Source organism: Nesoenas mayeri, assembly GCF_963082525.1.
Source record: "Nesoenas mayeri genome assembly, chromosome: 1".
In the NCBI taxonomy this organism is placed as follows: domain Eukaryota; kingdom Metazoa; phylum Chordata; class Aves; order Columbiformes; family Columbidae; genus Nesoenas; species Nesoenas mayeri.
This window is the reverse complement of record NC_137541.1, coordinates 59812871-59831153: the sequence shown is the minus strand read 5'-3', so window position 1 is coordinate 59831153 and position 18283 is coordinate 59812871. Positions and strand designations below refer to the sequence as shown.

Below are 18283 nucleotides of genomic sequence, written 5' to 3'. Positions count from 1 at the left end.
ATGGATGAGATGCATCAAAAACTGCAGTGCCTGCAGCCGTCAACAGGAAGGGCCCCATTCTTCTCCACGACATCTGACCACACATTGCACAACCGACATTTCAAAAGCTGAACACACAGGGCTACAAAGTTTTGCCTCATGTACCACATTCACCTGAGCTCTCACCAACCAATTGCCACTTATTCAAGCACCTTGACAACTTTTTGCAGGGAAAACACTTCCACAACCAGCAGGATGCAGAAAACGTTCATCAAATGTTCATCAAATCCCGAAGATGGGATTTTCATGCTACAGGAATAAACAAACTTACTTCTCATTAGCAAAACTGTGTTGATTGTAATGGTTCCTATTTTGATTAATAAAGATGCGTTTGAGCCTAGTTATAATGATTGAAAATTCATGGTCCAAAACTGCAATTGCTTTTGCACCAACCTAATAATACTGCAGGTTATTTCCTGTGTGGATTTTTCTGCTACCAGATATGAAAGTCTTATTTATAAGGAACTTGGATTAAAACACACTATCTGGCACCTCTGTAAATGTTTAATGAAAGTACTTCATTGTCAAGTAAACTTGTTTCCTCAACTTACATCAAAGTTATCTGAACTGTGTAACTGTTGCTCCATCCTCCCTCTTCAGCCATAAGCACACAAAACTTACAGTCATTTACTCATATATTTTAAAAATACTTAGTTTTCTAAAATCAGTTAATTATACAACATGTTGCATCTCAAACTATTGCATACCACAAAACATAGTATATTCATGCATTTTTCAGTATCAGCTATCAGGACGAGTTAATTTGAACCTCCCTGAAGGGTCAGGAATAAACCAGTTTTCCCAGAGATCCGTGTGAACACTGGGATAGTCCCAAGGCTTGTACCTCCCATTCCAATGAAGTAATTTAGCTTCTTGAAGAAAATGTTCTGAGTAACGGGTATCGGGACTCCAGCCTGTGTGGGTACATTAAAAAAACAAAACCAAAACAAAACAAAAAAAACCACCAGGCAGTTTTTAATGACAGAAGGCACCATAGAGTGAGGTAAATTCAGTTATGTTTTTCAAGAGTCTCATTAGTATGGTTTTATCTGTTCATAGACCACTTGTTGTACGATAGACTGGCTTTTTTCAGCTTCATGCCACTCTGATGCAGAATCAGAAAAAAGTCTCAGCAAGTTTCCTCTCTCTTAACGCTTTTAACCTCTTGGCATAGCCAGGCTTGAAAAAACAAAAATCCTTCTACTATTCATTTTACTATACCAGCTAAGCCGTTCTCTTTTTCCCAGGATAATTCACCATTCCCAGGTGAATGGTAACAACATCCTCCAGAATGCTGACTGCACAAACGCTGCCAGGCATCCCATCTTCTTCTACTGGGCCTACTAAAAGTGTTTTGATATTTTTCAGCCTCTGTGACTCTATTCAGATCTTTCATATATTCTTTTCATAGTTTATGACTATAGGTTAGCTGGTCTTCAAACATGTAACTTTGTCCTTGGTATTTTTCTTTTCTTTTTTAATCCAATTTAATGACTCTTAGGGTTTGGGTTTTTCTTGTGGGGGTGCAACTATCTTGTTTTCTTAACCTTTAAGATATTTGCGTAATGGGGAACCCCCACATCCTGCCCTGCCCTGAAGAAAGCAGGACTAATGAGTTTTGGGGAAGCAGGGGTTATATATTATGGGTCTAAGGTATGAAGTTATGCATTGAGATAAAGCAATGCAAGATCCTGTTTTGGAATCTTAACAAACCTCTCACTTTATTTCATTCCAGCTGCAAACAGTGTGAAGTTAAACTTACCAAGATGCCTTATGTGCCACATAGGATTAATAGTAGAATACTTTCCATGAAATACAATCAGCATTGGAGAGGTTGCCACACCTCCGCCAAGGGTGCTACTGTAGAGGTTTTCCCTGTGTAAGGAAAACAAACAAACAAACAGAGAAAATGCAGAAAATGTTCAAAACGTCAATCAAAGTGTCTTTAGTACAAAAGTTAGGAGTATTCTTGCAAAATTCAAACTCATTTTGAACAGACCAGCTTCCAGCATACGCCTCCCTAAAGCTGTTAATTGATTGTATTTGCAACTCCAATTCCTGTTGCTACCAAGCAAAGTGGGAGTCAGACCCAACATGAAGCCAAGTCGCTCTACAGACGCCTATAGTCTGCAAGGCTGACAAAGTTTACAATAGAAAAAAAAGCTGCTAATATAAAGGAATCAAACATATTTCAACCTGGCTTAAGAAAATTTACATTTCCCTGTGCTCCATTCCCTCTGTACTTCTTCCTCCTTGCCCCCCGCCTCAAGCTTTTAGACCCATAAATTAACTTCAAATCAGATTTGCCAAAGTCTAGTTAGTATAAACTAACATCTAAAGGATATCAGTTTCCTAGTATTTTTGTGATAAATCCAAGGCTAGATAAAGCCAAATCACTGTAAGGAGAGACACTAGGATGTAGCAGGCAGATGTCTGGCCACAGTGCTCAAGCCCAGGCCAGCCAGTCGGCACATGGGCAAAGCCACCCCACCAGTGGGACACTGTGCTGCTGCCAACCCAACAAGGAGAAAACCTGGGAAGCACGGAGAGATGCTCAGAGGCTACAGAATAAAACCAAAATCATAACCTCCCCTCAAAATGGAGTTTTAACTGCTAAACAATTTTTTTCACCCTAATTTCAAAATCCAGCTAAAAGGAACATGAATGTGTTACTGAGTTATAAAATCAACTTTATAGATAAAATTTGCAGTAAGATTCATAGAGTTTTTCCAAACTGTTTTCCATAGAGATTCAGAGTTTTTCCAAACTGTTAAAAAGAACAGCAATAACTTGTCAGGCAGGGTATGTTACATGAGCAGATTAAGAAAAAGCACCATTTGGCTTTTCATTCCTTCACAGGTGTCACTTGTGTCTCTGCTTATTTATGAAACTAACAAGTCATGGACACAGTCCAACAGCACAAGGTCTTCAGTTTCAATTAAGCCTTAACTCAATTTAAATTCAGTCCTCTGCAGAGAAAGAAAGTAAATGTCAAGTTTGCAAATACAGGTTAACAGTGAACTAACATCAAAAGAGAAAAGCCATTGTTTCACTGCGTCATGACTTATTCATGGTCAATGCCAAAAAGATATCTTTCATGTCAGGTTTTGTTCATCTATAGAAAAAGTAGTGGTTTTGATTGGTATTAAAGAAATATGGTGTCCAGTTAAAGTCTGGCTGACATTACAACAGGAGCAACTCCACACAAACAAGGAAACATTCATCCTTCTTTAAGCCAGCCTCAGGAAGGTAGGATCCTAAGTGGCTTGACTCCAGCTGAGGTTGGTCACCCAAACCAAGAACCACGTGTTCTCAGTGTCCCTCAGGATTAAGTGTGGTTTGTGATCAAACACAAGACTAAAATTCCAGTGGCCATTTCCTGGTACACAATTGGTCAGATTTAAGCAGATGTAAATTCTGGAACATGAGTTACATTGCTTTATGAGATCTCAAAGAAAGAATGATTGGAGTTAAAAACTTAAGAGCTTTTAAATGGAAAATATAAACTGTAAACTCAGTATTAAAGTGCAAAGCAAAATTTCTACACATACTCTACATTTCTTTGCATCCACTTTTCCAACTGCTTTGTAATCCGTTGATGTTTCCATTCAGTCATGTTAGCAACAATTACTCCAGGATTAAAGGAGCAGGTGCTGGGGCTGATGCCAAGATCTCTAATTGCTTGCTTTCTGTAGTCCAGGAATCCCATGTACGTGTTCTAAGAAATAAAAGTAATTAAAAAAAAAAAAAACAAAAAAAAAAAAAAGGAAAAAAAAAAGCATGTTTATCCCCTATGAATCTCTATAAAGATAAGTGTAAATGCATCTCTCGACCACTCACATGGAGACTAGATCAGTGCTCCCAAAGCTGAGTTTCTAGATGATGGTTACCTGTTTGGATTTCCATATGACACAAGGCTGAAAGGCAGGATATTTCTGGCCACTAAATTACTTTTTCCACAGTATTGTTCTATGGGAGTTTGATAAGGCTCTTCCCTCACCACGTGTGTCTTTCTGTAGCTTACTCTAAATGATATAGCATCATGCTTGTACAGCTGTAAAGCTAGAGGGACTAAATGACAATTCTGGGGAACTCAGCTCAGGAATTAGCCTTCAAACACTATTTTCCTGAGTTATGTTCCTATTTTGACTACTACAAATCATGTATTCTGTCTTTATTAGATGTTCCATTAAGTGCTCATGATCTACTGACAGCAAAATACCAAACATAGTTTAGTAGAATCCAAAGAGCAATGGAGATTTAAATTATTACAGGAAACAACTCTGCATAACACTATATCATTACAGAGTTACTAAAAAAAATTCTTAATTACCTGCAAAACTATTTTAAAACTATCAAAAAAGCCCCTATACATTTTCCCCAAAGTTAAAAAGTCATCTTACATTTGTGGGCAAACACATTCCTCATTCAAATTCCAAAATGGCATCTTACCTGCATCCCTACACTTCTAACCATTTCATGTGTAGAAGGCAAATCACAATCATCTGAAAAAGCTGCAGCATGTCCAGGAGCTAACTTAGTATCGTAGAGTTCCTGGATGTCACCTGCTTACAGAAGGTCAAAAGCATAAGAAGAAACCTACTTTAGTGCTACAGAGTTGAAAGCATAACTTCTATGCTCATACATTAATTATAAACACACCAATTCTAGGGATAGCCTGGATATTAATGAAGGCTGAATCTTGTAATACGGTACAATTTTCAAATTTGAGTCCTGTACCTGGATGTCTAAGGTCTGTCTTTAGAGATTATCATCAGTATTCAATACATCCATATTCTGTTCTGAATGTCCAAAATCAGCTATAGCAGAAGCTGACTACAGTTTTCAGAAGCCTGGTTACAGAGTTCGGCATTCATAGAGCTTGTCTTTGGAGGGAGAGGGCACAGGCAATTTTTCTGAGCCTCAAGTCCCACAAAAGTGCCACTTTAATCTCCTCCACAGACCAGGTTTTTCCTGGTGTTACTGTGTTTATACCTCCTAGTAAGATACCTGGATTCCCAGCACTGGCCAGATGAAATGTGCCTGTCACCCTTGACCATTCCTGCTGGCTTCACAGACCACTCAACTGCTTCCTGGTGGAGGGAAATAACATAATGCATGGTACCTCACTCGTCATCTGACCAGCAGGTACCCAGGATGTGCCAGAACAGCTTCAGGGCAAGTGGAAAACACAGCATGGTCACAGTGATTCAGTGTGTCTGCCCCCTCCTACAGCCACCAGCTTTGCTGCTGGGCATGGGAGCCAGTCACAAGCTGAATTATCTTGGAAGGCCACATACAGCCCAGTAGCCTGAGGTGAGCTCATTAGAAGACTAGTAAGAGAAAACATTCTCCACAGTGGAATTGCTATTTCAGAAATAAGCAGATTGTTTATTTGTCTAAACTCATCAGCTGGTTGGAAAACTTGGGTTAGGACTCATGTCCCACCAAGAAATAGAATTTGAATTAATGGGACACTTAATTGTTGAAGATGGACATGCTTTACTAGGTATTTTCTCCCAATTTGAATAGCTTCTGGTTTTCAAGAGAAAAGCAGACCAAAAAAAAAATAAACTATTCTGGTCTGACACTCAACATTCAGTATTATTTCATTATTACTTCTTTGCAGAAAACAAGGAACGACAAATAAATGATCCCAAAGTTAAACTCCAAAAACCCCATTCACTCCTTACCCTGCCAGAAGTCTCATCCCCAGTGCAGAGACATCTGACAGAGAGCACAGTCTTACATTAGAACTAAGACATGGGGAGGAGCTGCCAGAACAGGCTCCTGCCCTCCCCCTCGCTCCCACATGTCCATCTTTATTTCCCTCTTGTGGGCCCTATGATTGTAAAACTCAAGGCTGAGCAAGTTAGGCTGGCTGAAGTGAGAGAAAGAAAAGAAATTAAAAACAACAAAAAAGTTTGAGTCTTTTTTTTGTACCACTAGTCTTCTGCCAGGTCAACCAGCTGAATCAGCTTATTCTGCAGCTGCACAACTGTCGATATGACACAAGTAACAGGAGGTGCCTGGGGACAGGAGAGGCCACTTCCAGCAGCAGCAGCCTGCCATAAGCTGTAATGCAAAACTGCACCATGAGCCTGTGGCTCCAGGAATACTATCAGCTGACATAAGCTGGCACCCCAAATGCAAGAGAAAGCCCTACTTCCCCTCTTTTCTTAGCCACACCACCTTGACCCCTACCAGGGAACTAATGAAGGCTGAAAGTAATCCTGTTACTGGTCAATGCGTGCACAGGCGCAAGGAGGGATGGCAAGGGAAGTGGTGGGCTCAGCTTAAAGTGGTCTTTAAACTGGAATGTAAATTAAGATGTTAAGATTCTTTCAAAGAGCTAAATATTGCTCTTTGTTCAGACAGAACAACAAAACTAAAAAGCAGAGATAACAACTGGAAAAACACATGTTGAAGAACTGTTATATGAAGTCCATTGCAAATTAAAATGAGACAGGCAGAGCAGATTCATCATATTTTAGAAAGCAGCTAACAGGGGCCCCTTTAAGTGCAGATGTTCTTCAGAACATCTGCCACTAAAGAGACAAAACTATAGAAAGGTGCAGAGAAGCACTGGAGAATAAAAGTATACTATTGTCACATGTAAATTCACTGATCTTAAAGTTCTTACAGCAGAGATTAATTTAGGCCAAAAAAAGTTTATTATAAGTTTATTTATAAGTTTATTATAATCAGTCCTTTCCAAAGGCAATTTTCATCAGAACATGTTTAATGTTTAACAAGGATAGGTAAAATGGTTTTGTTGTCCCTGTGTACTGGGCCTGGCTAGGATATAGTTAATTTTCTTCATAGCAGCTCGTATGGTGCTAGGCTTTAGATTTTTGACCATTTTTGCTGAACAGTGTTTGCACAGCATCAAAGCCTTCTCTGTTTTTTACTCTGCTCAACCCCGCCCAGTGAACAGGATGGGGGGTGCGCAATAGGTTGGCAGGGACACAAACAGGCAGATGACCCATGCTGACCAAAGAGAGATTCCAGACCACACAATGTCATGCTCAGCAATAGAAGGGAAAAGAGGAGATATTGGGGACGTTAGCCAGTTTTTACTTGGGAACTAGCCAGCCATCAGTCTGCCCACCAGAGGTGGTGAGTGATAGATCCTCTAATTAGATTTCTTTGTATGGAATTTTAACCCTCTTATTTGAGTAAATTCCTCTTGTTCTCAAGAAGAGCAATTCTGGATAAGGAACTGGTAATATCTGTGGGAATTCAAATACTAGAAGGAAATGCATGTTACATACTTAACAATAAATACTGCAGCATCTAAGTGAAATCCCTATCTTTCAACAAATGACCACATTCAATTAAAGTTAAACCCATATATATAATTTTGATCAAAAGCAACTATTCAAAATATATATGGAGCAAAGTTCTTCTTCAGACTTTCCTTTAAATAAACAGATTATTTGTAGTTTTCTTGAGTGCAACACTCAAGCAGCTGCCTCAATTTCCACTATAACTCATATTTCCAAATGACTGTAAAAGCTGCAATAACTTTGTTTTTAATTCTGCTAGAAACTGCTTTTCGGATGACAGCTTACCTTGAACAATGATATCATCATCCAAGTATATTACTTTCTCATGTTTCTGGATAAGCAAAGGAAGATAAAATCGGACGAAGTTCAGCTATAAAATAGAAAAAAAATGTAAAGACTAAATGGTAAAGTTGTTTAATGCAGTAGTCTCACACCTCTGTCTCTATTAACAATCAGTTTTAATTTCTCTCTTCATTGAGCACTAGCCAGCAATCATTTGCTTCCTCCCAGCTTTACCAGTATCTTTACTGGTATCTTGAACCCATTATTATTATTAATTCCTATTTTATTTGCTATGGCCCTAACCAAGCAGTCCAAAACAGCTGCCTCTTCACATAACCGTTTAGGTTGGAAGCGGCCTTTTGAGATCTTCTTGTACCAACCTCTCTTCTCAAGCATGGTCCACCCAAGCAGGCTGCCAGGGACCATGCCCAGCTGGGTTTTGAGTATGTCCAGAGATGGAGACTCAACAGCTTCTCTGGGCAACCTGCTCCGGTGTTTGACCACCCTTACCATTAAAAAAAGAAAAAACAAGTTCTTCTTGTGTCCAGAGATAATTTTATGTATTTTATTTTGTACCCATTGCCTTTTGTCCATCCAGTCCAGTATTTAAAAACATTGGTAAGATCCTCCTGAGCCTTTTCTTCTCCAGGCTGAACAACCTCAATTCTCTCAACTCCTCCTCGTATAAAAGATACTCCAGTCCCTTAATCACCTTTGCAGCCCTGTCTTGACTCGCCCCAGTAAGCCCATATCTTTCTTGTACTGGGGAGTTTAGAACCGGACACAGCACTCCAGATGGAGCCTCACCAGTGGTGGGTAAACAGGAAGGATCGCCTTCCTGGACCTGTTGGCAATGCCCTTCCTAATGCATTTTTACAACATACATCATAAAAACCACTTTAATAGTGTCTACTCTAAAGGAATTATTTGACTGGTGCCACAGATGTGGGATAACAACACCTACAGTAGCAACAAAGAACACAGCAGAGGGAAAGGGGACTGAGAACATAAAACCAAACATACTGATTCAGACGTTTTTGCCCAACACCTGCTTTCAGCGTGGTCCTAAGCAGATGCTCAGTGAAAAATAAGAATAGAGCAAGCATCCAGAAAAGTTGCTCCAAGTATTCTCCTAGCTTTCAGCTGTTTTCAGCTCAAGGGATTTCCTGAACCAGCTGTGATCTGCCTAAATATAAACTTCAGTCCTCACTGAATCCCTGTCAATTTTTATTTTCACAAGCACTTGCAGCAAGGAATTCTAGAGGTTTAGTCCTCATTGCATGAAAAACATGCAGCATTTCCTGTTTGCTCTGTGACTCCTACTAATTTAATCTAATGGCCATTAGTTCTTGCATTGCCAGAGACAGTGAGCAACCATCACCTGTCCAGTCCTCCATGCCACTCAGTTCTGGAGACCTCTGCTATTTTCAGGATAGAGGTAACATCTCCAGGCTGAACAGTTTCAACCCACTGATTCCTTTCATGAAATCTTTTCCATGTATTCGAAATGTCAAAGGCTCAGAGAAGGGCAGCAAAAACAAACATTCTGAACAGACCTGAACATTTTCCGGTGGTGCTATATCTCTTTCAGATAAGGGGATGAAGATTGCACATAGTATTCCGGATTTAGGAAAACCACGGATTTGTATGGTGGTATAATTATGTTCTCTATTTTGATCCATAGTCCTTTCCTAATAATTTCTAACACCTGATTTGCCTTTACTGACAGCTAGTAATAGTTGGATTAGTCATTAGTCTCTGAATTCACTCTGGACATGAAGAGAATGCAGCCAACTCAGCATCATGAAGGCACAAAAAACACTGCTAGATCTTCCCTCTAATAATCTGTTAATATATTCTTAAAGATATGACACATTCAAGTTACCAAGTTTATGCTGCCAAATAACAAGGTCCCAGCAAGACACACAAGTTGCAGAGAGCTTGTTATAGTGCACTTTTCCTTCTTGAGTGAGGACTTACCATTTGAACCCAATGTGGCTTCTCTGGCTTATACCTCCCTGTATAATGGCTTAGCATTTGAACCCGATGTGGATTGTCTGGCTTATACCTCCCTGTATAATGTCACAGAGGCCTAGGACATTTTAAAGCCGGTGACAAGCGTTAAAAACCCTGAAATTTTGTTATGTGGTGTTCATTTACTCACAGGCTGCAGTAGCTCAGGACGTGATGCATCTTGTCTGATTTTTCCTTTCAGTACCATAGGGTTGAATTCTACAACCTTAAATTTTATTTCTTTCAGTTTAGAATTTTCAATCCATTTTCTGTGATAAAAAGGAAGCAATAAAAGAAATATTGAGTGTGTGGCAAGTACTTCCAGTGTTGAAGTTCACAGACTCACAGGAGAAAAGAAACCTTGGAAGCTCACTTAATCTATTCTCTCCCAAGACAGAATCACTTATGTCAACAGCTATTGCGCACAGACATTTGTTTAACCTGTTCTTCAAAAAATAAACAAACAAAAAACCCAGTCAATCAAGAAAACAAAAAACAACATCCAAAAAACTCAAAGCAAACCCCCAACACCAATGCCAAAACCAAAGACTCCACGTTGCCCAAACAACCCATGTTTCACCATTGCTAGGACTAAATGCTATTTTTCTAGGCTTTCTTGTTATAGTTAAAGACCATTTTTTCTTATCCTATCTATTGTGCTTTACAAGCAGAGGTTAGTTTTCTCCCTTTTACAGTCTTGCATCCTTCAAGATGACTGCCACATCACACTTTCTTTGAACTATTTTTTTTTCATTATTTTGTCAGATTTCTTGACACCATTGCTTATTGTTCTTCACTGACTCCTCTTCTAAGTCCTTCTTGAAGGCACTTAAAACTATACACACTTTTTCTGATGCATTAGCAATGTCAGGAAGATCAGAAAAAGTTTCCTCATATCTCCTGTAGTCATATATGTCAACATGTGTAGCCACCATGACACATGCTTGCTCTTTTTTTTTTTTTAAGTTGGTGTGGTCAGTGATCAGTCATAATTCTGCAATTTTCCAAGTGACTGCTACCAATCTCCTGCTTTATTCTGAGCCAGTACAATCAGCTATTCCCATCTGCATTAGTTTGTCATTACCTCTACTGAATTTCATCACATTTTTCAGTTCATTTTTCCAGTTCATCATCATGATCAGTTTGTCTTGTACTGTTCCTCAATGTATCTGCTGTCTTTTTCAGCATCATGCCAATTGCAGACACATAAAGAACATTCTCCATTCTATTATCTAGGTTACTCATGAACTGGATTGGAAAAGCTCCCTGTGGAACCCCACTCATTACATCTTTTTCACTTTGACACAAATTGTGGAAACACAAGCTACAGAAGTGCAGTACCCAGAGGTGAGAACTTCTAAGAAATCTGCTTTAATTTTGGTTCACACCTTCACCCTCTTTTAGACAACATTTGGGCTCCTATTTATAACCTTTAATACACCCCCTTACTTGAAATTAAACAGCAAGCTTTTCTAAGTGCAGAGCCACAAAGTGGGACTGTGCCAAGTAAGCATGTATATACTTACCTTACCAGAGACCCTTCTGCAGCCAATCTACAAAAGGCAGATAGGCACAGGTATGGGCATGGCCTAGCTATTTCACACCCCTTTACATGAGTCAGTGCCTTATGTAGGGCAAAACGGTCCTTTTTGCTACATGTAGAGAATCCTGGGGACTGCTGCTGATAGCACTACCTCAATAAAAGGGAGAAACATTTCCCTGAAAAGTCTTCCAAAGTCTATGGCCAAGCTAAGGAGCACAACAACCTGGTCCTAAATCCAGCATGAAACAATATGAGGCTGGTATATACCGAATATGCGGGATGGTAGTCTTCAGCCCAACTATGTAGAACAAAACATCAGCCTCTGTGTTGCTGTAGATGCTACTGATTGCCGCTACAGTTGCACCCATTCTGCCCGCAGCAGCGCAGATTACAACTGGGATTTCTTCTTCTATTTCCTCAGGACTCTCCAAATCAACTACAAGAAACAAAACTATGCATTATAACAGAAAATCAAGAATCTTTTTATATCAGATCTGGGTCACAGGAATGAGTATGTAGTTCCATAAGCAGTGGAATCATACCATAATCACCCCATTTCCTTACCACATCCTACATACATCCATATCTGGCAAGGAACACAGCACGAGCTGTCGCTAATCCAGAACTACATGCAGGTTGACTGGACTGTTGGATGCCTCCAAACAGAATATATAACAGAGTTCTCGGCATCTTCTACTCAGCAGGGGCACAATTCAGCCTGTCCTCCTTGTAGCTGCTTATTCACATGAAACCTGGAGAAGTTTGAATACCTTTGAGACTTCTACTTCTCAGTTATATTTAGTACAAATTGAACAATAGGTTCCAAAATTATCAAAGGAAGGAGGTAAGGGGAAGAGATGGTGCAATTCCATAAGCTTCACTTCTTTGGGAAGCAGGCTAGAAAGGAAGAGTGCAAAATTTTGTACTAGCAGAAAGTTGCTAATGTCAAAACGAAAAGTCTAAACAACACTGAATCAGTTCACATTACCGCTAAGGAAGATTTCTACTCCTAGCACTGATTAACCTATAGAACTTATAGGGATATATTTAGACTGGTTAACACACAACCATTAAACTTATTACAGCCCAAACAAAAATAAACTGAAAAAAAATGTTTATACCAAGACAGAGTTTGTTTATCTCAGGAACAGTGAATAAGCTACTAGTACAAATATTTAATGCCAGTCCAACTGTATCAACCCTAGCAGCTTTCTGTCACTATAGACATTTCAGCAAAAACTTACGCTGTACAGCAGGTCAAGATTTGATGATCTATCTGAAATGAAAAGGTAGGCCAAGTGCATTCCCAAAGGGGCAAATTCTGATCAAAGTTTATTATCAGCTCCATCACTGTTCAGCACAAACAAAGATGTGCTCCAGCTCCCATCTATATTAGTGACATCTGGATAACAATTTGAATCAGAATGACAATTCTGAGTCATCACTATCAATCTCCTACTATTTTATTCAAATAATTCAGAAGTTAAAATTTCCACATCTCAGACCATATGCAACAGTGCGAGTAGCTCATCTACTGCAGGACAATCAGGATTCAGTAAGACCAAAAGCACTGTTCAAACGAAGAGACAGGAATATAAAACAAGAATATAAATGAAACAGAACTGCAAGCCATTTACCTGTTTCATTCTTTAATGCAGATGGCACTTGGTGAACTTTGTTATATAGAATGGCACAAACAGTTAAGACAAGAAGAAACAGTAAGATCTGGTTAACTGAAACAAAACGGAGAATTTGTTAACAATCAGTATAATAGCTAATTGTCTCAGTACCTTTAAAAAAAAATCCAATTTGCAACCATTACATATCATTACCTATGTTTCCTGTGTTTATCAAATTCACCTTTCTATTGCTATTTCATCAAGCTAAAAATATTATGTTAAAAACATAATATTAAAAATCAGTAATATCTAAACAAAGCACGCAACAGCGAACACCTTACTGTATATTCTGATTTGTAGCTCCTAATACACTGTCTTGTACAAGTTTAAGTTATTCAACATAAACCAACCATGAGCAGGTGCCAGGACAGTTCAGAGTACAGCAAGGAAGAAATACATTACCATCATCAATAGTTACTTTGATGATGGGAGTTGTTTTTATCAGACCATAAAGGGTATTTAAGGTGTACAAAAGAGCAACGACAACGAAGTTTTGAACTATTTTAATCAAAAGGGACAACTGGCAAGAACTGGGCATGAGAATAAACTGAAGCTGGTAAGATACATCACCAAACCTGTACTCATTTAAACCAGATGAGGAGGCAGCCCATTGACTTCAGAGAAATTTTGGTTGCATAACTGAAGGCACACACTGCTCCGTTTTTAGTTACTGACCCCTAAAACTGATGAGAACCCCTCAACTGCAAGTGTGAACAGTATTAATGTGCAAAGTTCTGTAAAAAAGACAGGTTCAGTGCTCTAGACAAAACCCACATGAAAACAGAAGCTACCATCACTCTCAGTGGGAAATTCCAGACCCTTCAGTCTCATGCAGTAAAGCAGTGAGTAATTTTAAATTAATGGGATTTACGGCAGTACTTATCTGACTTACTTAACAGCAAAACTCCAACTATAAATTTGCATGCAACTGTGGCAACAGTTGCATGAGAAATTGCATTTAACATTTCTGTCCTCTTTTAAAAAACATATATTTTGAATTATTTTAATCTCCCTTACTTTTCTTTAAAAGAGCCATGTGTCCTGTTGGATGAGAACTGTCACCTGTGGTAAAATAAAAATTTAAAAATATTTTTTTTAAAAGAGAGAAAGAAATCATTAATATCAGCAGTGAATACCTGTTAGTTATTTTGAGAACAAGGTTTTACATCATCAAATTTTCCTGTTGACTTGGTAAAACTGAACTCTACCTTTGTAAATAACTTTTTTGGAACAAATAACTAATATTCTGGGATAAAACTATTACATATTCTAATTTAAGCTACTAATACATTGAAAAGAACAGCATTTTAATAAATTCCATCCAATCACCTACATCAGTAACAACTAAGGTTTTTAACACATGTAACATATTTTAAAGAAGAATTAAAACACTCACTGACACAATTTGTAAATACATTTACATTTATCACAGTTTCAACATAAAACATAGTAACAATCACAAATGCTAATCTCTTGCTGGACTATGTTCCCAAACATATAGAAATCTTATACAGAAGCACTGTCTTCAGATTCAGAAAATTTCAGAGCAATAGTGAAAATATTTTTTAACAGCAGTATCCTTCCATTAACAGTGAGGGGGGATTTTGTGCAATGTGGCTTTTATTTAAGCACATTATTTGTGATGCTGAAGAAAATGAGGTAGCTTTCCCTAAAACTGTACTTACAAACCAGACCCAAGAGTGGCCAGAATCTTACGCCTGAGGATGAAACATAATCCTTAAGGCACAGGATTATGAGAAAAATAAAATTCACTTGAATTCTGGACTCAAAAATACTGTTTATGAAGGAAAAACAAACAAACCACCAACAACAACAAACACAAAACAACAGAAACAATGACAAAAAAGGCAAAACAATCCCCACAAACAAAACACAAACAATTAAACAAAACAGTAAAAAACAGTTCTAGAAGTTAGGGCAGAGCAGGGGAAGGGAAAATACAATTACATGATCTAGCCTTTATGCCGTGGTAGCCATATATAGAACAAAAACTCATTTTTCCTGTTTCCATACATACAGATATGGACACATTACAGCATTGGTAAGGAAACATGACAGTTTATATGCATACATAAAAATGAAATGTATTCCAGCTCCTTGAAAAGACAGATGGAACAGCAAGAATTCTTGAAACCTGAGTCACAAAACTGAACACCTCTCATTGGTTAATGCTCAAATTCAGGCAGCATCCTGAATTAGTCTCTATTTTGACTAACAAATTAAATGATAATAAAATAGAAATAAAACTAAGATGTGGCTTTGTTTACAAACCACTTATATTCACATGTATTTAGGTCCCAACAGATAACTACATCGTAGTGAGAGTATTTCTAAGAGAAAGTCCTTTCGCATCTGCAGTACTTATGTACATTCCAGCAGCCCATTCTCTTCATGTGGCATTAATTTACACAGAGAGGAAATCAAGCTTATCAGTCAGAAAAAAAAAACACTGCTGAGAAAGTCCTTCTCTCATGCATTATGCACACGCACCGTCTTCTTAGCCATTTTTAAAAAGTCTACTTGTTTAGGTAACAGAGAGACAACAGAACCCCTTCTTGGAGTAACTTTCTAACATCACTTTAGGGAATCGCAATCTTCCACTTATTTCTATAGAGCTGACTACTATTTTTAATTAACATTTGTAATAATGGTGACAAACAATACTAATAATCCCTGCAAGATGAAAGCTGGATAGGGACAGCTTCATGGTATCTTCAGAAATTATTAAATCAACATAAACTGAACCACATTTTAAACTTTAAAATACAAACTTGGATAGACTCTCGTGCAAGTTTGAGTTCTAAAACTACACCATTTCTAAGCCTCAGCAAATCAAATTAGTTACCCACTGATTTTTAAGCAAAGAGAGGAATATATGTTCCCCTGCAAATATTTGCTCAGTCTTTTCTGACTGTAGACATTAGTTCCTGGAACCTGGCAGTCCCCAACTCAGTTGCCAAATCTGGTAACAAAATGAGGGGCTGCAAAAGGGAAAGCTCAGAAACAGTGACATTACTACTCAGACATTTCCTGCTTAATTAGTCTTTTTACCTTCTCAAAGCAGCACAGTATTCGGGACTCCTCTCTCCTGAAGAGCTGCAGAGCTACTCACTTGGATCCTAGATAACCCACAGCTGTAAGCACTCTTGCCAAAGCTTCATTGACCATCATCCTCCTTTGAAGTCCCCCACGCAAGGGCCTTAGAGGGCACAATAATGGTTTCAAGACTCGATTCCTTTTCCAAAGTCTTCAGAGTTTACTTTGGAGTTGTGCTGGTTTCCTTTTCTTTTTCTGCTGCTGAGGAATAGCACAGAGTCCAGACGCTGCACTGGAGGAATGAGAGCCCATAAACCACTTCCAGATGTGCAAAACGATGATGCAGCCCCAGATCTGGCAAACTTGCCTCAGAGCTTCAGCTAGCAGATTGCAAACAAATCCCATAAGACAAAAAGTCTTAAGGGGGTGGGGGAAAGAGAAGGAAACAGACCTTTCCAGAAGTTACTTCAACAGTCTGCTTGCAGGATAGGTTTCTAGTCATTATTTACAATAAATGTGAACAGATAAGTAGTGTGCAAAAGCCAAATGACATGCCAAACTCAAACTGAAAGTTGAAGTTTTTCCAGTGTCTGTTTGCACAGCTCTTGCTAGTCAAACGCTAAGGGAAACTTGCAAAATCCAGCTCTGAACATACATTTTGACTCAAATAATCTAATTGCAGAATCTTTCAGCAGTTTTGGTTTAGATTCAAAGGGACTTGAAATCTAAGTAACCAGCACACGCTGATACTCTGTCTTCTAAGCGATCCTGGAATACTTTTACAGTTTTATTTCTATATCACTTTTTTAATTGAAATTCTCTCCCTCCCTTTTAGCAGCCTCCCTTCTATACGATAAAACACTGTTTTGTCACAAGACTCTCATGAGTATTGAAACAAGAATAATATTCAATTCTAAACTATTTTTCATATTTTTAGCATGAGGCAGTGCAAAACTTAGGAGGAGGAGTATTCAGGTTTTAAAAATCTTAAGTATTTTAAATGAAGATAATAGTTCCATTTGCAGGAACTGAAAACGTGCGTTTTCAACTGTACATCTTAAACATGCCAAAACTGTATTATCTGTGTTTGATTTTGTACAGGAATCCATCTTTTGCAGAGCCCCTTGAAGGAAAAATAAATGAACATCTATACATACAGTTCTGTGTTTCATTCAGATGGCCACAACTATTGCTACTTTTTCTGTACTTTTTTTTAAAACTGTATTTAGCCTGTGTTCATCAAAACCCAGCCACGTTTTGTTCCTCTCCCTTCCATTTCTATACACAGCCTGAACAGAACTAAGATGCACACACCTGTATGAGCCTGGGGCATTGTAGGAGAGATGGGGACAGACTTTTGGCTGGGCCCGTTGCGATAGGATAAGGGCTAATGGTTTTAACCTGGGGTAGGGGATATTCAGGCTGGATGTGAGTGGTAAGTTTTTTGCAGTAGGGATGAGGGAGTGCTGGCCCAGGTTGCCCAAAGAGGTGGTAGATGCCTCATCCCTGGAGACATTCCAGGCCAGGCTGGATGGGGCCCTGAGCAACCTGATCTAGTTGAAGATGTCCCTGCTCTTGGCAGGGGAGTTGGACTAGATGATCTTTGAAGGTTCCTTCCAACCCAAACTATTCTATGATTCTGTTGGGCCCACCTGCTTTACCTCACAGCAACCCTTGGGCTACCAGCAACACCTTCTCGGGATTTCCCTCAGCCTCGTATGTTTATATTCTCACTTAACACCCCCTAACACGGGAAAGATTGCAGCTTGTCATAAAGAACGAAATCTTCGGGTTTACTCAGATCATCCGCCAACTGTAGAACTGAAACCGCGTTCCTGACCTCAACCTTCAAACAGCCACTCATTTCTCTCTCAGACGTGTCCCTTGCAGGCAGCATACCTCGCCTACCACTTGCAAGCTAATAACCCGCTACACGTTTCTGAAGGTTTGAAGTAAGACCTGGGTGCCCTAGGCTGAACACCACACACACCACAGCGGTGGCGACTCCACAGCCGGGGTACCATTCGGACAAGCTTGCCCCTGCCAGGCCGACACCAGGGCCTCCCGATGGGCCAAGCTGTGCCTGTGGCAGAAGCTGCCGCGGCGCTGCCCAAGGGGTGCGCTTGGGGCCGCGGAGAGAGCGGCCTCCGAGTCCCCGCCCTGGCCGGGAACCAGCGGCTGCTCCCTGAGTGCGGCTCTGGGCCGCGCCCTTCCACCGAGGGGGAGCCGCCCCGCAGCCCACAGACAACCGGCGACCGCCGCAACGGACGCCCGCCCCGCCTCCGTCACGTGACCCACGGTGGCGCCGCCGCCACCCGCCGCTCCCCCTTCCTCCCCCCGCCCCGGCGGCCGGCCCCGGCTGCGCGGTGCATTGTGGGAGG

At 39.7% G+C, this 18283-nt stretch overlaps 1 protein-coding gene across 1 annotated transcript; it reads right to left on the bottom strand.

Moving 5' to 3' along the window:
• Positions 1 to 698: 698 nt before the first annotated feature.
• GLT8D2 (glycosyltransferase 8 domain containing 2) lies at positions 699 to 13896 on the bottom strand. The gene is made up of 9 exons (XM_080353438.1): positions 13863 to 13896; positions 12804 to 12899; positions 11434 to 11602; positions 9775 to 9892; positions 7614 to 7698; positions 4492 to 4604; positions 3591 to 3757; positions 1802 to 1914; positions 699 to 953 (listed from the first exon to the last, which is right to left on the bottom strand). The coding sequence occupies exons 1-9, from the start codon at positions 13879 to 13881 to the stop codon at positions 781 to 783; spliced, it is 1053 nt and encodes a 350-aa protein (XP_080209564.1). The 5' UTR covers positions 13882 to 13896; the 3' UTR covers positions 699 to 780.
• Positions 13897 to 18283: the final 4387 nt, after the last annotated feature.